The sequence below is a fragment of the Salvia hispanica genome, chromosome 3 (genome assembly GCF_029641045.1).
Source record: "Salvia hispanica isolate PSC_SH4W2 chromosome 3, Shi_PSC_v1, whole genome shotgun sequence".
Classification (NCBI taxonomy): Eukaryota; Viridiplantae; Streptophyta; class Magnoliopsida; order Lamiales; family Lamiaceae; genus Salvia; species Salvia hispanica.
Window position 1 is genome coordinate 34840668 of NC_142694.1, and position 23202 is coordinate 34863869.

At 37.9% G+C, this 23202-nt stretch overlaps 2 protein-coding genes, 1 long non-coding RNA gene and 1 pseudogene across 25 annotated transcripts; 2 read left to right on the forward strand and 2 right to left on the reverse strand.

The window, feature by feature from the left end:
* Positions 1–4358: 4358 nt before the first annotated feature.
* LOC125199558 (uncharacterized) lies at positions 4359–6094 on the forward strand. 2 transcript variants are annotated; one of them, XR_016136655.1, is made up of 3 exons: positions 4385–5390; positions 5453–5688; positions 5793–6094. It is a non-coding gene; the product is annotated as an uncharacterized LOC125199558 (long non-coding RNA). The 2 variants fall into 2 exon arrangements; XR_007172602.2 differs by having other exon boundaries at positions 4359–5688.
* Positions 6095–10593: 4499 nt separating this feature from the next.
* On the reverse strand, positions 10594–12692 carry LOC125209853 (65-kDa microtubule-associated protein 6-like). Its single transcript, XM_089068020.1, has 8 exons — positions 12560–12692; positions 12314–12473; positions 12061–12212; positions 11879–11966; positions 11724–11797; positions 11571–11645; positions 11035–11371; positions 10594–10951 (listed from the first exon to the last, which is right to left on the reverse strand). The coding sequence occupies exons 1-6, from the start codon at positions 12671–12673 to the stop codon at positions 11601–11603; spliced, it is 633 nt and encodes a 210-aa protein (XP_088924146.1). The 5' UTR covers positions 12674–12692; the 3' UTR covers positions 10594–10951; positions 11035–11371; positions 11571–11600.
* Positions 12693–12830: 138 nt separating this feature from the next.
* LOC125216493 (alanine--tRNA ligase-like) lies at positions 12831–17761 on the reverse strand. The gene is made up of 10 exons (XM_089068019.1): positions 16899–17761; positions 16597–16793; positions 16394–16531; positions 16071–16217; positions 15832–15981; positions 15488–15617; positions 15185–15281; positions 14927–15065; positions 14213–14272; positions 12831–12968 (listed from the first exon to the last, which is right to left on the reverse strand). Exons 1-10 carry the CDS (start codon positions 17533–17535, stop codon positions 12930–12932), a joined length of 1734 nt encoding a protein of 577 aa, XP_088924145.1. The 5' UTR covers positions 17536–17761; the 3' UTR covers positions 12831–12929.
* A 92-nt stretch (positions 17762–17853) lies between these two features.
* On the forward strand, positions 17854–22782 carry LOC125216490 (septin and tuftelin-interacting protein 1 homolog 1 pseudogene; annotated as a pseudogene). 21 transcript variants are annotated; one of them, XR_016136926.1, is made up of 6 exons: positions 17854–18024; positions 18259–20842; positions 21233–21576; positions 21779–21867; positions 22307–22411; positions 22520–22782. The product of XR_016136926.1 is annotated as a septin and tuftelin-interacting protein 1 homolog 1 pseudogene, transcript variant X11 (transcript). The 21 variants fall into 21 exon arrangements; XR_016136931.1 differs by having other exon boundaries at positions 22362–22411; XR_016136930.1 differs by having other exon boundaries at positions 21233–21330; positions 21516–21576; positions 21779–22411.
* Positions 22783–23202: the final 420 nt, after the last annotated feature.

Below are 23202 nucleotides of genomic sequence, written 5' to 3' on the forward strand. Positions count from 1 at the left end.
TTCATTGGTTTTATTGCGCCATATCTCAGACGATTTTCCTCTTGTCGAAGACATCCGTTCATTAAAACGTAATCTGTGAGAGTGTTCATATTTTCACTAGATTTCGTTACCTAACGATGATCTTGATCTCCATTTCCTCGTGGCTCTCCTAGTTCACTTTGTTATTTGTGCCCCAAACGATTAATCACTTAGATAAATAAGTCTTGTGCAACGAAAAGTCATTAGGTCTGTACGTATATAAGATTCCTTTACATTTCTCTTTTTGTGGCCTATATTCTATGCATATAGCGTAACGATCCATCCCATAGCAGCTCGTGACCGGCGGCACACAAGTGCGAAAAGCCCAAACAACTATACCCTTCGTGATTGCCTTGTACTAAGAACTCGATGATTAATCAAACAGTCTTAACTTGGATAGGTACTGATGTCACCTAGAAGAAGCATGACTGCAAATTTCTTTTATTGAAAGGACTATAGAATATCCAAAGGGATAAGAATAACATCTCTTGCTCGACTGTTGTGAATTTTCATCATCAATTTGCAACAATTGATTTTTTTGAAAGAAAGAACTGGGTTCAATTGAACTCATCGTGTCAATTCAAAAAAAACTAGGCGGCCCCACTGGTTTTAGATAAACCCATCGAATTTGAAAACTCACTTCTGATGGGAGCTTGAAAGAACATGGGGTAGGTCATGAGAATAAGATGATACTTTATTAACTCTCAATTTCCATAGTAGGTTGTCAAACAAGATAGTTCAATTGTCCGCTCAACTTGACTAGATCCGGACATCAAGGATGATGGTTTCAACATGTCAAGACCTTAGATGATTAGTCATAGGAGGGTTTAGAAATGTAAACAATTGCCATGAATTAACGTTGATCATGGTTCACCAACGTCATAATGTGGAAATCATGGAAATACATCCATGGATTCACAGGTAGCGACCAAAGTGAAAGAAATATTTTTGGAAAAGTCAACTACCATCAAGGAAAGAAAAAAAAATGCAATACATTAGCCTTAACTTAGTGTTTCAGAAAGAAATCATGAGCTAGAAACAATGCATGTAGTGGAACTGGGCAAAACAAATTCACCCATATAAGAACGAAATAGTCACAATATGGTTGCCAAATAAGGAGGTGAACAAAAGTTCCACTTTTTGTGCCATTCTCTGAGGAGAGATGTCTGAACAATAAGCAACTTAAGGATGAAGTTATATCGTGAGAGTTAAAGAAACCAAGATATTGATCTTATAAATGATGGGGTGTAGGAGACAACAACCAACAAAGATAATTGAGAACATATGAGTTCTTCTGAATTTAGGATTTGAAAGTGAGTCACCACTTTCGTTGAAGAAAAATGATAGCGACTTATTACTTGTAAAAACATGAGTCAATCAAAAGTCTTAAGTAGACGGCAATACACCCTTGTTAAGGATGTTCAAAATGAGATTATTTTGAAGGGAATGGTCGTAAGCAACTTTGGAATCGAAGGTTTATGACTGGAGCTTAAGAAGTCAACATTTTACATTTTCTGAATAATGAGCTCAACTACTATAGCCAACAAACTAGAAGAGAGTCACAACTTTCATAGGAAAGGAAAAAAAATGAGGCATTACTTGCATAAATGCGAGTCAATCTGGAGTCTGAAGTAGACGAGGGCATTTTCATTAAGGAGGTTCATAGAAAGATATCGATGGGAATCCAAGTAAGTACTGTTGACCATAATCATCTGTTCCAGTTATGTGACACTTTCTTGTTTGTTCTTTCGGAGCTCGAACATGATCAGAGCGTTCTAGGAAACCATACATTCCAAGCTAGGATTCTTGGTGTTATAACTAATAACTGCCGTTGAAGGTCATATTTTCATAATGTTCTCGATAAGTCAGGACGGTCATTCTCGTAAAACATTGCACTCTCCATCGTGCTTCACAGCGTGCTATAAGCATTGCTTCTAGATCGCGTAGCCTCCTTGACTTGCTACGCAAGACTGGATCACTTAATTAGATCGTAGGTACGATATCTTTTCGTGTAAGGACACATCTCCTTTACTGGATCGAGGGTACGCTCATTTTGGTTATGATTGAGATCATAAGGACAAATGGAACTTCATGTTGTTCTCATCATTTAAAACGTTCAACAGACGCCCATGTGCCGTAGGTAGTTTCTCGTGTCTCGTGTGATCGTTACCATCTAAGAATAGATGGGTTATTTATAAATTGTTAGGTTCATTCTTGTACATTTGGAATTGTTCCAATTACCACATCATGGGTGTGGGGTCCACTTTTAGACACTTTCATCTATATTTCCTCATTCTTAAAACAAAATTAGGGGTTTGCCCTAACTTGCATATACTTTTTCATTTTATCGCTTAGAAAAGCGGTAAGGAAGTCATCAACTTACAACACTGTTCAAGAGCGTTTAGTCTAACGTCCTTCTTAGGCATTCAATGTTCGCATGCGTTAGTCATTCCGTAACTTTCTAAAAGGTTCCTTAATCTATCATCATACTTCACATAATCGAGCATGCGTAATTAATAATACTTTAGCATTTGTCTCAAGACATCCTTATGCTTAACATTTTAAACTTGAAATTCCATAGTTCATAGGAAAATTGAAATTTACATGCTTTTCCTTGAAAACCTTGAATGTTTTCACAACATTTTCAGAAAGAAATCATTTTTTTCCTTTTATCAAGTTCTTTCATGAATAACTGAAAATTTTCTGGTAAGAACTTCTTTCTTACCTCATTGCTGAAGTTGAACGTGACGAGTCGAGGTGTTGGGTCCCTTTAAGCTTTCCATTTTAGTCATATTCTAGTCTAGTACTATAATTCTAGACTAAGGCTTGAAAGAAGGTTCTTGGGTCCAGAGAGAAAGAACGTTGCTCTGATACCACTCTGTCACGACCACAACTCCCTAGTGCTAGTGAGCGTAGCTATTTCGCGACTAAACAATTCTCAATAATCAAGGGACAACATAAAAAGGATGAAATCACTTAAATCAATAGTATCAAAGGCATATGGGTACATAGTCAAAACGTGTTCAGAGTATCAAGACTAAGTTCATAGCTTTCTAGCACATAATTCTAGGTTTGCAGCGGAAGAGTCCAAGACAAAATAGCACGTATGAAGACATGCTACTTTGGGCTACCTAACTACTTATTTAATATGCTTGTCCCAACACCTTCGCCTGCTCGTCCACGTTCAACCTGCACATTTGAAAAATAACATGCAGGGCTGAGTATTTGATATACTCAGTGGGCACATTGCCAAAAATAGTTCTATCTTTAATTGTCATTGCCACAGCTGAGTGATCACGGGGTTTTACTTAAAGGACCCGAGTCACTAAATACTTTTCCTTTAGTAAAGATTTTGATTGCGCAATCACGTAACATAGATATACCATATCTGAACCTTGTGTGAACCGGGAATGTGGCCACATTCCACGACGGTCACTGGACCGGCCAACCCCTTTTGTTAGCTCACGGTCCCCTTATGTGTACACTAGTCCGAGTAGGGTTTGTGGCCCTACTGGGACCCGAATTCTATTTAACTTGAATTGGCATAGCCAAGCAGATAGGTAATCATAAGACAAAACATGGCATGACAACATACTTGAGCAAAGAATCACATTTTCATACTAAAAACACGTTTTAAAAGAATGCCCACCTCAAAGCAAAAGTCTCTATCCGTAATTTCTTTAACGTGGCCTTAGATGCCGTGTGAAGACGTTCCTTTAGGAAAATAATTAACATAAATATACTTTATTAGACTTTGAGGAAAAAAAATTAATTAAGCTTAAACGTGGATGCATCCTACGTGTGTGATCACTTCATTCTTTCTCTAGATTTTCTAGAAGCGTTCTAGAATCCTTGAATATTAACTAAATCAAGTAATTTCATTTATTTAAAAAAAAACTATTCGCTCAGCTAGAGAGTGTTACCTCCTATGCCATTTATTCAGGTGCTAAAATAAATCCGAGGTCTATTCATTGTTAGCGTAAAAATTCTTAAAAATTAATTATTCGAGCACTTAAGCTAAGATCCGGAAAGTTCTATTTAGCTTCGTGGAAATAATTAGCGGACTATTAATTATTTAATCCATAACATAGGAAGGCCCATGATTTAATTAGTTTCCTAGTCCATACTTTAATTTAGTTGGTGGCCCAACTCCATAATTAAATTCAAATAAAAGGCAGCCCGTTTCTAACATTTCTTAAGCCCATATTTACTTTTAATGGAGAGGCCCAACTTAAAACTCCCTCAAGTAAATTCTTTGGCCCAAGGTGCAAATAAATAAAAGAAAGGCCCAAAGACAAAAACAATTAAAAATCAAAAGAGGCCCAACTTTCTCTCTTCTCAACATTCTCAAATCAAACAAAAATCCCCAATTTGAAACCCTAGTCAGAATTTATGGAGGCATCTTCACCTCGCTCGATCTCCAGCCACGCCGCCACCACCGTCGTCGCCTCGACACCCAGTCGAGACCTCGCCGCCGGAATCTCGAGGCAGACCTCGGCGTTCCCTCCAACCGACCAAGATTTGGTCGATTCAGGCGGGAAATCGCTCCGTTGGAGGACGCTCGACTGTTCCTACCACCGTCTTTGGCGTTCCTCGCTGGTGTGCGCGAGCTCGATGTCTTGGCCGCCACATAGCCCCGCCGTCAGCCGTCAGCTCTGGGCCTACGACGAGCCGTCGCCGCCGCCGCCGGAACCTCAACGCCCAGCCATGGCTGGTGTTGCACCGTCGGAAGAGAGGAGAAGGCATCGCTTCCCTCCGCACGGAGCTCCGACTGCCTCTGCGACTTTCCTCTATTTTTTTTTTCTCTAACCGGAGTCGATCAGTTCGGCTCCCTCCGTCGAGCTGCAGCTCTTCCTGCAGCTACCACCGCTGTCGCCGTCTCCACCTCCGGCGGATTCACTTTCCCTTAAAGCTAAGTCCTTTATCTTATTCTTAGTGTAGCCACTTAATTTGGGCAGAAGCTTATGAGATTTAACGAAAATTCTTGCATTTGATTATTGTGGTAAAACTTGGTTTGGTTTGCTATTACTGAGTTAGCGTGTAAGGGCAGCAGCAGGTCGTTTCTCTTATTTCAAAACGTGGTAAAGCTCTAAACTTGTTGTCTTAAGCATGATGTTCGAACAAAGGCAGAGGGTGTGCTTGTGATATATTGATTGTGATTCTTAAGTTGTGGTGCCTCTATATGATGATATGTAAAATTTGATTGGGAGAAGGGGTGGAGGTGGAGTACCTCTTGAAGCAGTTGCTTGATTTTCAGCTTTTAAAACTTGGACTCTCTCACTTACTCCTTGATTCCTTGCTATGGGGAGTGGGAGTTGCTCTTGCTGCCACTGGTGTTGATACTCCAAGCTCTCAAAATTTTCTCTAACTTTGCTGAATATTTGTGATGTATGGGGAGGGAGTCTAACGGTGGGGTTGAGGGGGGGTTTTATAGGCTGATTTTGTATCTTAGGAGAATTAATTGAAAGCTGATTCCCCCCTTGTCCTCATGTTGAAACCTATCTCACGTTTGTGATTTAGTAGTACTCTACACTAAATGCACTTTGGTCTTTAGTTAGAGATTACAAGTCCCCTCAAAACTGACTTTGGTTGATTGTGTGACTAGGAAAGCTGGTGCGCAGGGGCTGTTTTGGAGGAGCAAAAATGGCAGCTTTGACTTGTCTCTTTTGGGTAAGTCCTTAGTCCTTCATAGTTAAAAGAGGTGTTGTTCCTTTTCTTTAATAGGAAGATCCCTTAATTCTCTTGTACATATGCATTAATTACTTTGTTTGTAGTTTTGTAGGTGAGAAAGGAAGGTGTGGCTGTTGTGTTGTTCTCGGGCTAGGCTCGCTCCCCTTGGCCCGATGGACTGCTCAAAGACGGGCTATAGTTCGGGCCTGGAGAAGAGGCCCGAAGTGCATCAAAAATTTATCTTTTCTTTTCTTTGTTTTCTTTATTTGAAGCCTTGTTCCATGTATTATTATTATTTTTTTTTTTTTGAAGTTAGTAGTTCGTTTATTGTATATGAAACGCTATTCGAATTTCTTTACTTGGGAAAAGACTTCTTGTCCTTCTTATTTCATTTACATATTGTTGACGTCCTTGTGTTCGCTAAATTCTTATTTTAGCTTTTATTCTCTTGCGAACCACTCCATTAAACACAAACAAGGAAAAGTAACAAGTTTTTATTTTATCATGAATCAAGAGAACGAAAATCCTCTAGTTCGTCATTAAGCATTAATGTATCGGGGTAATTAAAGAAGCGGGTATTACATAAACATTTCAATGATTAGACGAAATTTGTTAATTTTTCTTTGTACACACATTGGTATGAACAATTGACAATTACTCTCTCCGTCCCCGATTAGGAGTCACAGTTTGACCGGGCACGGGTTTTAAAAAATGTAAAGAAAAGTTGGTTGAAAAAGTTAGTGGAATGTGGGACCCACCTTTTTATATTGGTTTTATAATAAAATGTGTGTGAAGAGTTAGTAGAATGTGGGACCTACCTACCATTTATGGTAAAAATGAAGTGTGACTCTTAATTGGGGACGGACCGAAATGGAAAAATGTGACTTTTAATGGGGGACGGATAGAGTATAAGTTTTTGAACCGATTATAAGTTTTAGGCTACGAATATTTTGTACTTAAAATCTTTGTACACAAATCATTACACACAATTATACTGACAACAATTGACAATTAACATTTTACATCGAAACTGATAAAATCCAAAACATATCTCATATCCTTAAAAACACAATAATTGAGCAAGTACTATTTTCAAAAACCAAAATCATACAAATGAACATATAACCATTGTGAATACTTAGATAAGCAAACATACTATTTACAACAAAAATATTACAATTACAACAAATAAAAATTACACAAAAACTTAAAATAGTGTATCGCAAAAGTTTCAAAATTCATGGAGAAACCACAATCTTGAAAGTAATAAATGCATCAGGCAAAAGCATGAAAGTAACTATGCTGCCAATTTCCACACCATTTTCATCATAAAAAATTCTCCACCCAGTATGCAAAATAATCAAATCATCATCGGATTTCGTTACTTTCATTGAATAATGTCGGCGATAACATGTAAGAACAACATTCTGAATAGACATTTCTGGAAGATGTTGTTTCCAAAATGATAATGGTATTTCCTACATTTAAAAAAAAATATCAACATAATAATCAAATTAAAATATTTATACAAATAAAATTAAATTGAAACAATTAACACATGTTAAACTAAAAAGTTCAATTCAATAAAGAACATGTATAAAAAAATAAAATTTCAAAACAAAATAATCAATTATTAAACTATTAAAAACATACTTTATTAATAAAATTATTATTACTAATAATAATAAAAGTATATCCACAATTATTACAAATATATAACTATGAGGAAGCGGAGGAAGTATTACAAATGACTCAACTATGAGGAAACGGAGGAAGTATTACAAATAAAGTATTAGATACCACAATTCTTCTTATAATTCAGTATATACACATCTCTATATTTATCTATAATTAATAAAATAACAAAACATACACGACCTTGAAAACAACAATCAATAAATAAATCAAGTTGAGTGGATGTTTATCTCTGAAAAATACATTTACCAAGACTATAAAGCTTAATTATTACTATATCTATAAACCTAGAACCCTATTTATATCAATAATTAAACCTAGAACCCTATTTATATCAATAATTAAAATTACAGATGTAAATCTTATTGTATGCATATTGTAATTCAACTAAATTTATAGTAATAATACTAATTAATGATAAACAATTGAAATGATAAAAATAATGACTACCAGCATTTATTAAAAGGATTGAAAAGACTCAATCTTTGCATTCATAGCAAAAATCTGACATACGTCATTTCATAATTAATCATAAACCAAAAAAATAAACAAAATCTAGCAATTACCCTGACATATGTCATTTCATAACTAATCTTTTCCAAGAATCTATTAGTTATATAACACTACTATTTCATATTGCTACCAAAATACTATTTATTGAACAAACCATGTCTTCTTACTCTACATAACCAAAAAACTTCAAAGCACATCGTCCATGCTATAGTTGGATTGAAGCAGATGCAAAATAAAATCCCGAAAACTTCATTACTCTAACAACTCAACCAAGCAATTTGAAATAAAACTCAAATCAAAAATCTCAAGGAAAAAGCCAAATGAAGCCAATATACGAAGATGAAAACTCTGAAGAAACAACACGGTAAGAATTTATTTTTTTTAAGCACAAAATTTATTATTATATTAATCCATCTTTAACACAATCTGTTTAAATAAATTCGAAACTCATATTTACATATAAAACCTTACACATTTTATTTTGAATATTGCAGACCAAACAAAATCTCATCTGAAACAGTGCTAATGTTATGCAAGTAGAGACTAACTTTTCACAAAGTTTACAATCCTTCCAGACATACAAAAATGATGGTAACAATTAATTACTTTACAATCAATATAGGAGTATTCCATATACAACAAATATTTTATTTAAAATTATGTTTATCATAAATAAATTTAGTAGTACTAATTTAATTTAGAATATATAATTTAGAATAATTCTGTACTAATTATTCTACGCATTGAAGATGTCTGCAGGCATAAATAATTATATAACTTTTTATATCTCATTTTATATCACAGCCTCTAATGCGTAGAATAATTATGTACTAATTATATTGTGTAGAATAATTAATACGTAATTATTCTACGCATTGAAGATGTCTGCAGGCATAAATTAGAATGAGTAAAAAGTCAATGATTTAATTTAGACATTTACAATAATAGGAGTAGAATAATTATTAAAATGTAATTAACGTATTATTTTAAATAATTATATCACTTTTATATCTCATTTTTATATCACAGCCATTTCCACAACGCTTTGAAGATTCATACGGAAATATAATATCACAAAAATGCATCCTAAAGATTTCTCAAAATTCAGAATGGAAAGTTCACTTGGAAAAAGTAAAAAAACGCCACCATATCAAAACTTATCTATCAACTGGATGGGAGAAATTTTTGACTGACAACAATATCGAAATTCATACTTTATTGACATTCATATATGCCGGCGAGGACACATTCATAGTTCATTTTTCTGATGACAATGGCATTAGGAAGAAGGTTAAAATCCCTGAAGGTACGTTTAATTTTAATTATTGTTCAATTCTGTATTTCATTATCAAGTTAATTAAAAAAATTAATTATAATAATATAACATGACTTAACTTTTTGTTGCAGATTGTACACCGGCATCCAAGAAAACAACTAAAAAATTTGGCAGATCCAGCAATACCACCACAACAAAGAAAAAGAAGAATGTTGCTACATCCACAAAATCAAGAATGTCTCGAAAAACTTCTCGTCCCAAATATCTTGCAGATTACGTATGAATAGTATTGTAATATTCACTCCTTCAGCTTGCATCAAATGATTGTAACTAAAGTTATGGATTTATATCTAAGTAGTTGCACTGACTATTTTCTTAATTATATTAGTAATACTATATGATCTATTCAAACCGCCTAGTTGTTTTCCTACCCCAAAACGAACATACTCCTCATTTCCTCCTCCAAACTGCCTATTGGCTCCATTACCCCTCGACACTACATGTTCTATGCCAAAAGCTTTGAGATGTAGATGGTCACTTTTAGGAGTGACGGATCTTGATGCACGAACCTCCTTTAAGGCTCCAACCAATGTGTTTTGATTGGATTTCCATCGGGTCTCGAACTCCTTCCTCCGGGCATCCCATTCTCTCATCTCTTGTTTGAGATCACGACTAAAATCTTCCATCATTTGGGATATCATGCTCACTAGATCCCCTTCGGATTTGGAACTACTTGAGCCCGCGCCCTTCTCGACTTCCTCCTCGTGGATGTCCCCCATTTTGTTGGATCGAGTCATAGGAGGCATCAAAGTTTCCCCAACGTAGTATCCCCAATAGTTTAATATAGGAATGATATATTTCTATACAAAAATTCATATTTTTATAGATAACTAATCCATTTGTCTTAATATGGTTGATGCATTTCATTATAGTACACCATTTAAGAAATTGATGTGTTAAAAGTTAAAGTGGAAAGAGAATAAAGTTAGACATATAAATATAGAGTAAAGTATGAAAAAAATAAAAATTTTGCCAAAAGAAAGAGAAATGACTCAACTATGATCCACAAAGAAATAAATGGATTCAACTATATTGAAACAAATGGAGTATTATTTTTTAAACCTACTAACTTTTAATATTTAGATACTCTAGATATAGAATATCTATATACTTATAATTTTTTACTCGGTATAGAAATTTCATATATTTACATATATTAATACTAAGATTTGCTTTAGGTTAAATAAATAATTATATACTGATAAAAATGAATTCGGTTTCCATTTTTCCTAATTCTTTTATATATTTGAACTAAAAAACCAAATTTTGTCAAATTTAAATCGGACCAACCCAAATTTCAAGTTATAATTTAATTCACATCAGATATTTGATTTTTCGGGTATTTTGATGATCACTGGCAATAATCCAAAATGCAAACATCTTAAAAATCTCTCTTTGAAACTGCAACAAGCAAATGAGGCAGCCAAGTCAAATCCCAACAACAGCAAGCCTCTCTATGTACATACATAAAAATCTCCTAATTCAACAACACTATTTCCAATTAGCTATTCCCTATGAATAAACACCTCTATACTTAGCATCCCATCTCTTCAAACAACTCATACATACTTCCATAAATCAGCCAGAAGCAAGTTAAATACGCGCGGACGCGTTCGTCTCGTCCTGCTAAGACGCCGCCCTCGGTCACCATAGTGTACATCACCTATATTCACAAGCCCCTATCGATTCCTCTCAGCACGAGCCGATACTTCTCAAGAACTACAAAGAATGAAAAGTGATGAAGATGATCAAAACCTTGTAGATAGTGATAGTATGTTTCTCTGCTTAATGAAAAAACTTACTTCAAACTTGAGGAGGGGACTCGGGCTCCGAGCCACCGATCGAGGAAAACGACATGGTGTCTTCTTTTGGTATAGCGACGAAGTTCAGAGGAGCAGTGGAGAGCCTTCTCATTTCCTTGAAGTAGCTGTTGTGGCGGCCTGAATATGAACGTGGTGTGAGGAGCTCGGGAGTGGCTGCGCCTAGGGAGTTGCGACGGGGCGAGGGTTTCACCGATCCATTCCCATATGCTCGATATCCGTTTTGATTCCTGAAGCTGTTGCTTCTCCTCGGACTTGGCTTAGACCCGTACATAGATTCTTTCTCGGTAAGGAGCACATCTTGCACTTTCTTGTGATCCTAAATTAGGAAAGGTAGAAACAACAATAGAACATGAGAACCATCGAAAATAGTCTCTCGATGGCTTTCCTCGTAAAGGTATGGCGAGTTTTTTACTCTCTTTTCCACAAGATTTGATTTTTTTCAAGAAAGACTATTCCTTTACTTCCTAACTATTTATCAACAAAGAATTTCTCCAAGAAAATCTAATTTGAATTACCCGAGCTCGCTTCTTCTCCTCTTCCTTGAGTCATCTGGCTTGTTTGTAGTCCTCCAGAATCGACACCAAACGCACCTGCACACGACACGCAGAATGCAATTATAAAAGTAGTCAAAAACGTCGAAACACATTGAAAGTTTTTAAATCACTTACTCCATCATAAAGAAACAGTTTCTGTTTCTCCTCCTCCCATGAAAGAGTTTTGCTAATTAGATTATCAACCATAGCTGCAAATTTCATCTCGTTAACCTCAGAAACACGAACAGCTCCAATAAGGAGACATATCGTCAACGAGTCCAAAAAAGTACCTGGAATCTTATTTATCATGATCCTGGCTCGCTCTGCACGTTTAAGGTTTATATGCGCACCTCTTACGGCACTGTAACGATTGTGATCCTGGATGATCGATCAATAAAAGAGAAATCATAAATTGTTGGTGACGGAATTCTGTATCTGATTTGCATATCCCGAACATGATAAGGTAGCTTACAAGGTTATAATCGTCAAGCCACTTTTCCTCGTCACACGCAGAAAGCCACCGGTCTATCCTTTCCATTATTTCTTTGCGGCTATAGGCTTCGTCTTTGACTTTACATATTTGTGCCTCAATGTTAGCTAAGAGCTCACAGGGATCCACCAAGCCTGCAGTACGATCGATTTCCAACGTTTAACTTCACTAAGAATCAACAAGACTGTAGACACACAAGAGGGAGAGGAGGTACTTATTAAAACAGATTAATCACCCGAATCAATCAAAGCACTGGTTTTCTCGGCAGCTGTGCTTTGATCCGGTTGAATATGAATTTTACAGCACAGATCTTCCAACTCCGACCTCTTCTTCATCACAAGTTCCTTCAGCCTACTCGTTTTGAGTTTCGTGAGCCTCTCAACCTCTGCTGATACCTGTCAGAGACGACATTACAAACAATCAGCTCACGTTTCTGGAAAGAAGCCGCAAAGTTGGGCAAAAATTCATACTGATCCCGTACCTGATGAACTGTCTCTGGTGAAAGAGCGCCCGGTTGCACAATTTCTGATTCGGACAAACCAAGGACTGAAGTAATTCTAAGGAAGCTAGCTTTGTCTTCTTTCGATGTATCCATCAAGTTCCATAGTTCAAAGAGAGACCGGGCGACATCTTTCAACTGCAGCAACGATAGTTCTTAAATGAGCAAGAAAGCAAAACATTTGGATAAAAGATTACCAGAGTTCAAATACCTTTTGAAACCGGAACTTTTTCTCGGTTTTTAACTTAAGGACAGCCTGATCAAGCCCCTCCAATGTGCTGTCACTGATATTCGTGACAAGCCCCACACTTGATCCTTGCAAGCTTGGGTGGATATCACTCACAGTTTATGATCAAGCCCCTCCAATAGGCTCTGATACCAAATATAGGCTCTGATACCAAATGATAAGGATCCATGTATTTTATTATCAATTTCCCAAGGAAATTTGACAAAGAATAATATGTGCAAGCGAGTGACGATGTAACTGTTACAAAAGCTAGATTGGCCTACATATGAGAAATCTCCACAAAAGCACCAAATTACCAGAGTATGATCAATGTTGTCAAATAGCGGCTATGGCGGGGATATGGCGCTATAGCATATCGGTTTTTAATGAAAACGCCATCGCCACAACGATACATGGCATTTTTCTGTGGCGGCCGCCATGCCCGCCACGGTCGTGGCGCCATGGCGCCACCATATCCCGCCATGGCAGTATTTTAAGCCAATTTTGACTTTTTTGTGCTAATTTTGACTTTTTAATGGGGCTTTTTACTTTTTAATTGAATTTTGCATAGGCCCAAAACTAAACCAGCCCACCCCAACAATTCTAACCCATTTAATATTTAATTAAAATGAAAAACTAAACCCTAATTCAATCAACGGCTACTCTAGAGGTGCCACGGTTCAAGAACCGGCGGTTATTGTTCGAAACTGCCGGTTCCGGTTTCGGAAATTGTTGAATCGGAACCGAACCGCGAGGGTGTTTCGCGGTTACGGTTCCAAAACCGCCAGTTTCGGTTTCGGTTCCTATTGGAACATGGTGTATAAGGCTTCGAGTGTTGGAAAGCCTAGGACATAAGTTCAAGTTGTCTTAGAGTTTCTAAGAAAAAGGAACCTATCATACCTAGAAAAGAGAATGGGAAAAGGCTTGAGCTTGTAGATGAAGAATTGGAAGAGGAAGAATTTGAGGATAGTGTAAGTGGAGATCAAGAGGATGAAGCAATGGAGGATGAAGATGAAATGGATGCCGATGATAGTGATGATGATGAACTAGAAGACTATGTTGAGCTTGATGATTGATGTCTATTGAGCTTATCATGGTTTTATGTTTTGTTGAACACTTGAACTAAAGACTTTAATTACTAGACTTTTATATAATTGCATTCTATTTTATGCTTTATTACATATTTTTAGTTTTTAATGTTATATTTTTATTATTTTCTAATTTTTTGAATTATATATGAATATATAAATATTATTTTATATATTTAATTAATGACCGCCATATCCCGCCATACCGATACGCCATATCCTTGTGGCATTTTTCGGGCGAACCGCCATGGACCGCCATACTGCTTTGACAACATTGAGTATGATAGAGATGAATGACGACAAAACTGGCTAATCACTTGCCTGTTCACCAAGTGTTTTCCCTTGGACTTCTTGAGCAGCCTTCTTAAATTTCTCAGTTCCCTGTTGAAAAAAACAGACCAATGCATTAGAATGCCCTCATAATGCCAACTAGGGATCTAAAATCAGTATTTAACAAAAATGATGTGATTAGTAGAAGATGGATGGCTACACAGATGTCCGCTAACTGAAGCTAATATAACCCACATAAAAACAAGTCAAGGCATGGGACGGTTGTCTGAATATAAAAATTGAAACTGCAAACTGACCACCCAATGACCAAAATGGGAAGGATTCTAAAACGAGATAAAGGAAATCAATGACCATACTGTGGTCAAAGTCCTGCCATCAGAATGACTTGGTTCTGAAAAAAGTAAAATTTTGTATTCATTTCCTTTCTCACAATAAAACCTCCAAAGTATGTCATCAGGATGTAAGAGAGTCAACTAGGCAAGCCAATACATAGTACTTGACAAAGAACAGGATCGATCAACCACGAACTATCAGGAAATAATCAAAATTTGTTTCAAAATCACCATCGAATGAATCATTTGCATTAATTTTTAAGTGCATATGGAAACAACCTGCAGATACACTGACAACTACATATTTCCTCAAATAAAACAGTTCACAGATCTCTGAGGACAAATAAGATTTAGTCTCGAGCAGTAACATATGACTCCATTAATACTCAGCAGACTTGAGAGTGAGAAGTACCTGACTCAATGACAATACTTTGGTAAAAGTACTGCCGAAGCTGGCCTCTTCATCCGCAATGATGTCCCTAATCTTTATGTAATGTTCCTTCAGCTCTGGAAAATCATCACTCATGACATCTACCACAACTTGCACCAGCCTTTTCACATAAAAATATAATAGTATGAGCAGCAATAAACAAAATTCTCTATTATGAAAGATATATTAGGGGGGGAAAAAAATATAACAAAAATTAAGCATAAATTGGTAGAATTATACCCACTGAAAAAGTATGGCTGAGCTTTCAGGACTCCAGTACCATATTTAACAGCTTGTTGAAGGATGCGCCTCAACACATATCCACGCCCGTCGTTACCTGCAGATCAATTATCAGCTTCTCAGACCATCTATAATATTCGCGTGATAGACATATACGCGCAGCTATATACTGACATCCCTCAAATAAGTTCAGAAATTCAGATGCTAAAAGTTTGGGAATATGTAATTGCTGGCAATATGAATGAGAGTACAACTTATGAACTATGACATCAAAAATCATGATTACAAACATTAGTACTTCACCTGGGCAAGAACCATCAGCTATGGCGAATGAAATTGTTCTAATGTGGTCTGCAACGACCCTGTAGGCCATGTCAACTTCACCTAGGTCATCAGCTCCAACTTTCCCAGTGTATGGACGGGCTTTAGTTGCCTAAAAAGATAAGAAATTACTTAGAGACCACAAATATCTAACATGAATGTTCAAGTAAAAAATACTAACATAGATTGATTTTCTGAAAACTCGTGTCTTAATAAAAACATATTTCATAACATTTAAAACATGAAAAACTCCTTATCTATCTTAAAAGAATCTTCAGGTTGAGAACAGGTTAGTTTACTACCAAAGATGTACAGATTCCATTTACCTGTTGTATTGCATCAAATATGGGCATGAAAATGTCAGTATCATAATGGCTCATCTTATTCTGAAGAATAGAAGTTAATCTTTCAAAACCCATCCCAGTGCCAACATGTTTCGCAGTCAGTGGTTTCAGTACTCCAGCTTCCATGTTGTACTGCAATATGCAATCAGTTCAGTTTCTGAAACCATAAGCAAATAATTACACCCCACCCCCACACACATAGTACAAGAGTAAAGAATCACCTGAATAAACACGAGACTCCATATCTCAATCACTGTAGGTTCATCTTTGTTCCCTAAGGATGCACCATCAGGTCTGCCAATGCTATCAAAATGGATTTCAGTACAGGGTCCACAGGGTCCAGTATCCCCCATCTTCCAAAAGTTGTTCTATTGAAAGCAGCATAAAATAATAAAATTCAGTGAACTTCAACTTTAGCAATAAACTCATTCCATAAACAATGAACATCAACTTTATTTAGCTATAAACTCACAGGTACATAGATATATATAGCTAGATGAACAAAATCATGCATAATTAGGAGGTAAGATCGAAGGGTTCATACTTCACAAGGCAAGACTCGGCTGGCAGGAAGAACTTTGAGCCATTCTTTCTTGGCTTCTTCGTCAGCGTCCTTAAGGCCTAGCTCCTCATCGCCACCAAAATAGGTAGCATAAATCTTCTCGCCGGGCAACTTATACACCTGTTTCTCGAAGTACAACAAATCAAATTTGACACTTGATAAGAGAACAAAATTTATCTCGTTACCTTGGTAAGGAGCTCCCAAGCCCATTGAATGGCCTCCTCCTTAAAGTAGTCAGTTCCCGAAAGACCAGTTTTCAGCACCTCGTAAAATGTATGGTGTTGAGTATACTCGCTCACACCAATACACTTCTGAGTGTAGCAAGCACGGTTTGTGTCAGGGTCATTCGTGCCCAAGAAGATCGGATTGTAGAGCTTCATACCTAACCAACAATCAACAATCAACAATCAAAAAGTCAACAGTCAGTCAACAGTCAACAATCAAACATCCAACAGTCAAGAAACGCTTTTCAAACAAAAAAACTTACCGGCAAAATGACGAGTTTGGCAATCGTGGCGAACAAGAGGAACAGTCCAATTGGCGTGGCCTTTCCCCTCGAAAAAGGCGATAAATGCTGCCCTAACTTCCTTGGAAGGCCAATGTGGCAGAGGCAGCACGAGATCAGCATCGGCCGCCCCCTCCGCCGCATCGGCCAACGTCTCCGCCACGTCGGCCGCCGTCTCCGCCGTCTCCGCCACATCGGTCGCCGCCTCCGCCGCCATTTTCGCCTTTCTCAAGGCTATGTCGCGACCTAACTCTGCAGCCTTCGCTAAGAAGGTATCATAACTTGCCTCAAGCTCCTCTAATGTCGGTTGGTTCCTCCGTTTAACGAGGGTGTTCTTGTATCGGTTTTTGACCATTCTATCGGTTCGACCACGGGCTAATCGGCTGAGCATAACACTCCACGCGGTACCCCGTGCTTCCTCTTCCATAATGATAGCATCTTCTTCTTGGGTGAACGGGTTTTTGTTGAGATTCGGATCCAAATTATGCACCCATCGTTCTCGGACAGATCCACGAGTTCTTGGCGGAATAAGCCCGCTGATTAGTGCCCACTTCTTCTCCCCATGAATGCCTACGAGCCGAACAAGCTCGGCATCTTCCTCTTCAGTCCACTTCACCATTGCGGGTTGAATGATCGGCGTTGATGGATGGGAGGCAGGTTGAATGATCGGCGTTGATGGATGGGAGGCGGGTTGAATGATCGGCGTTGATGGATGGGAGGCGGATTGAATGATCGGCGTTGATGGATGGGAGGCGGGTTGAATGATCGGCGTTGATGGATGGGAGGCGCTAGGGTTTTCGTCGAACGCGGTGAGGGTTTTGGGAGTGTAAAAACTAAAAGGGCCTTTTTCTTTCACATTTATTGTTTTACTAATTACTAATTTAGTTATACTACTCCTACTACTTAGCCAAATTTATTTGCGTTATCTTAAATATTGTGCCTCACAAAAATAACCTCAGCTTTTTAGTTACCCCCAAATCAAACCTACAATCCGTAAATTCTAACGCCAGAAAAATCCCTCTCTCTCTGCGATCAAGGCAAACCTCTCCACCGCAGCAATTGTCATCAGGAAAGAGGCAATTTCAGCTCCTAAGCTTCGATTTCGAATGTGAGTTAGTTGTTTCATCCCTGCTGAATCGTTTTCTGGTTTTTTTTTGTTCCTTGTTTCGCAAAGTTATTACTGCCATCAGATTTTCCTTTTTTTGTGCTTCTTATGATTGCTTGATTGGATTTGGTGTCTATTTTTTGTTAGAATAAAACTAGGGCAAGAGATTATAATTTAATTTTGTTGTCTCGGCTTGAATCCTAGCTTGTCGTTTGATTGGGGTTTTACTTTTTTCAGAGGCTACCAAATTTTAGTAGAAGATGGATGAGTATCAGGAGAGGGAGAGGTTCGGCATGGATAATGATTATGAGGATGGCCAGTGGATTGGTGGCGAGTTTTATGGCAAGCGCAGACAGAAACGTGTGCAGACGAAAGATGATGTTCTTTATGGCGTGTTTGCCTCTGGTGACAGTGACTCCGACGAGGGGTTTGGGTCGAAAAACAAGCGCAGGAAGGATTCGTCGAAGAAGGCGGATTACTCTAAGCCAGTCAGTTTTGTTTCGACTGGTACGGTTATGCCCAGTCAGGAGATTGAACATAATTCCAAGGAGGATATTGATGTAATGGATGAGGATGATGTCAAACCTGCTGGTTTAGGCCTTGGGTTTGGTTCTGCTTCTTCGAGAAAGGCAAATGAAGACAAGGAAGAAGATGATGACTTCTTGCCTACTGCCCTTGGTAAGATTATCAGGGAAGGTGCGAAGTTGCGGGAAGAGAAGGAAAAGGAGAAGGCTAGGGCAGCCAAAAAATCATCTCAAGCTAGCAAGAGGGACTTGGACCCGAATGGTGTTGGTGAATTTGAGAAACATACCAAGGGTATTGGAATGAAGTTGCTAGAGAAGATGGGCTACAAGGGTGGCGGTCTTGGTAAAAACGAGCAGGGAATTACGGCTCCTATTGAGGCCAAGCTTCGGCCTAAGAATATGGGAATGGGTTTTAATGACTATAAAGAAGCCGTTCGTCCAGCAATACAGGAAGTAGATGAAAAATCTGTTCCACGTCCCACCCATTCTCTAGAAGGTCGCACTAATGAGAAGCTTTGGTCAAAGAAAGTTTCAAAGAAGAAGGCTTATATAACAGCTGCAGAATTGTTGGCCCAAAAGGAAGAGAAAGGTTTTGAAGTTGTTCAGAAGGTTTTTGATATGAGAGGGCCACAAGTTCGGGTTTTGACAAATTTGGAAAACTTGAATGCAGAAGAAATAGCCAGGGAAAATGATGTACCGATGCCCGAACTTCAGCATAATATCAAATTGATAGTTGATATAATTGAGCATGACATTCAGAAACTTGACAGTAATTTGAGGAACGAAAAGGAAACTGTCGTTGCTTTACAGAAGGAAAAGGAGAAGCTGCAACAGGAGGCTCATGAACAGAAACAGCGGCTTGGAAACATGGAGGAGATAATAGCTGTATTGGATCAGTTGGGTGAGAAGAGCTCGTCAGGATTGTTAACTCTAGAATCACTTGCTAATTCATTTGTAGACTTGCAGACAAGATTTCCCGATGAATACACATTGTGCAACTTATCTTGCATTGCGTGCTCGCATGCTCTGCCTCTATTTATTAGAATATTTCAGGGATGGGACCCACTTCAGAATCCAACTCATGGAACTAAGGTTGTATCACTGTGGAAGAAACTGTTGCAAGGTAAAGATTCTTTGAATTTCTCTGGTACAGCTTCTCCATACGTGCAGCTGCTTATGGAAGTTGTATTTCCTGCCGTAAGAATATCTGCGACCAACTCTTGGCAGGCAAGGGATGCAGAACCCATGCTTAGGTATTTGGAATCTTGGGAAGAACTCTTGCCTCCTTCTATCCTACAGGCCATACTCAACATGGTTGTTATGCCAAAAATATCAGCTGCTATAGACTCTTGGGATCCACGTGGAGAAACTATTCCCATCCATAAATGGATCCACCCTTGGTTACCATTGTTGGGGCACGAGTTCGAGAGTTTCTATCACACGATCCGCGATAGATTTGCCAGTGTTCTTCATGCTTGGCACCCAAGTGATGGATCAGCTTTTGCCATATTGTCTCCTTGGAAAACTGTCTTTGAACCTGCCAGTTGGGAGCACTTAATGGTTCAGCACATCATTAAAAAACTATCGATTGTCATGCATGAATTCCAAATAAATCCAGCCAATCAGAGTCTCGATCAATTTAATTGGGTCGTAAAATGGGCGTCTGTTATTCCTACTCATCACATGCTGCCGTTAATGGATGTTTTCTTTAATAAGTGGCAAGAAGTGCTTTATCATTGGTTGTGTTCGAAACCAAATTTTGACGAAGTGACCCAGTGGTATCTCAACTGGAAAGAGCTCCTTCCTCAAGAACTTCAGGCAAATGAGCATATCCGGTATAGGCTTAATCTTGGTTTGGCCATGATGAACCAGGCGGTTGAAGGCATGGAGGTGGCTCCACCTGGATTGAAAGAGAATATTAGCTATCTCAGGGTGCACGAGCAAAGGCAGTTTGAAACTCATAAAAAAGCCGCTGCACAAGCTCAACATAGGACCATGCCAGGTTTGGATGATATTCCAGCAGAGGGCATTAGTGGTGGAAACAAGATGAGCTTGAAAGAAGTTATTGAAATCTATGCTCAGCAAAATGGTTTGCTGTTCAAGCCCAAACCTGGTAGAATGCTAGATGGGCATCAAATATATGCATTTGGTAATATAAGCATAATTGTAGATTCCCTCAACGAAAAGGTGTTTGCCCAGACTGAGGACAGATGGCCCCTCGTATCACTTGAGCAACTGCTGGAATTGCAAAGGCCTTCTACGATGAGCCGTTAATGAGCTTCAGAAACTCCTTAAAAGTAAGTCCATGAAACATAGTCATAATTGCATATGGCAATTTCTCCACTTCATTTCCTGATTCAGAAATCTAATTGTGCCTCAGTTTTTACCCCGAAGATCTGTACCTTATTATTAAAATGCAGACAATGATGAATTGTTCTCTTGACTTCTTTTTGCCAACTTGTGAAATTAGTAGATAGTTTTAGTTCTTATTAGTTTCATAGGGTTTTAAATTTAACTGTCCTGATAAGAGTTGCCTACTGTGAAAAAAGAATATTATTGCTCATGTTGAAATGTTAGAAAATTGATCTTTATTGAGGCCATATCCTCATGGCTAAGTTTTCTCTATAAGTTTGGTGCTTGATCTATTTACATTTGTATGGAAATGCTAACTCGCAGTCACTGCTTAGGTGTTAAACTGCATGATTCTCTTCGCAATTCTGTTGTGTCTGGTGAAGCTTGGCATCTAAATCTTATCATTACCATTTGAGTAAAAGGTAATCATCAGGTGAAGTTGCGTGATGATACTACTCTTTAGTTTAATAATTAAGATATTTTTTGGAAACTGAATGTTGAAGATGGTAGTCGTTGTTCTCTTATCGCTGTACGCGGCCATGTTAATTTGGTTATCTGGAAGACATGTGAGATGTGTAACTCTTTCGTTTGCTTACTTCCAGAGCAATTATGATGCAGGTGGTTAATTTGAACAAACCTGTGGCCTAGCTATTATGTGTCTCTCTCAAGGTGGACCTAGGTATATTGATTTGAGTATAGTCTAGCTAGTTTATATTTATCACTGCTGTAATTTTCTTGGCATTTGTTATAAGTTTTAACTTTTTCTATAGAATTGGGGTTGAGAAAGTGAGGCCACTTCTCATACGTATGTTAGCTAACACCATTTATATCATTTGGCTTGAAAACATTTTTCTTTCCCCCTTTACCCTCCCGATCTCCAGTTGAGCAAGGACTGACCCCCTCGATAAGCTCGATCGAACCAGACGCCGACGCCCCCCCTGGTGAAGACTGGCGAGGACGCGGATTACAGGTTTGGTTGCCTAAATAAAACGATGCATTTGATATTCATAAACCTTTGATTTGTGTAAGAATGGAATAGAATTGGTGTTCATCCTACTCACTCCGTCATCTACTAAAGTTGAGCCCCGTACAATTAAAATAGCTAGTTAGGGCTATTAGATGGGTGAATGACCGTATTATTTTCCAAACAGCCCAAGTAAATTAATTTTGGTTTGCCATTGTATGTGGTTCAGTAGACGTCTTAAAAATAACCAAGGATTGCTTTAGGTGTTTTCTGTCTCATTTTTGTGTGCGTAAAATTGGTTGTTTCTCTGCTTTTGGTCATTTGCTTTATTTTTATTCATGTACATTATTAATGATTTTCATCTAGGAGTAAGTAAATGCAAAAACATTGTTCATGGATGAGAGATTGTTTGATGAGTTCTTACTGAAAAATGTCTGCTCTTCAGTGATTGATAAGAAATACAGGACTAATTGGCAATTTGACGCATTCTGTTGAATCAGATGGTGTCACTATTTTATTTGTGGGTATGGTTCCTTCATCGTCTTCTACCGTGAGTTTCGTTTCTTTTCGTCTCGTCTCGAGCTTGGGCAGTCTCATGCCTTTTTTTTTATGAAATTCATATGCAGCTGTGCCATGTTGATTTTGGGCATTGTTTCAGATTAGTAGGGCATTTGCTGTGCCGGACTGCTCGGAGGGGTACGATACCGGCACGGAGCGTTGCAGGTGTCGAGGTGCAGCATGGGATGCTGTGGGGATGTCGAGAGAGGGGTGGGAGATTGGTCTCGGAGGTACGGTCCAGCACCAAGAGGGATGCACGCGGCGGAGAGAGGGTCGGGCTGGTTCGATGTTTTTTAAAAATAAATTTATAATTATAAATACAAATACATTTCACGTTTATTTCATCCATTTTCCTGTCTTTCATTTACAATTTTTCCAATCAAATCCTCACAAAAATAATCTCAATGATGTCTATTTTAAATTAAAGTTTCAACTGTACAAAATTAAATTAGTGTGAATAGAGATATAGGAGTTACAACGATGCAGAAATTAAAGGAAATGATAACTATTGACAGAGTTGGAATATTAAATGAGATATGAGTTGTAATTTGTTAATGATCTTAATGGAGTAGGAGTAGTATTTTTAATAGAGTATTTAATGGAGTAGGAGTAGTATTTTTAATAGAGTATTTAATGGAGTAGGAGTAGTATTTTTAATAGAGTATTTTATATATTCATATTTATTAGATAAGTATCAATATGATAGTAATAAAAGGTTTATAATGCGTTAAATTGTCCACCAAAATAACTTGATTGTTCCTAATTCTCTTTTTTTACTTATAA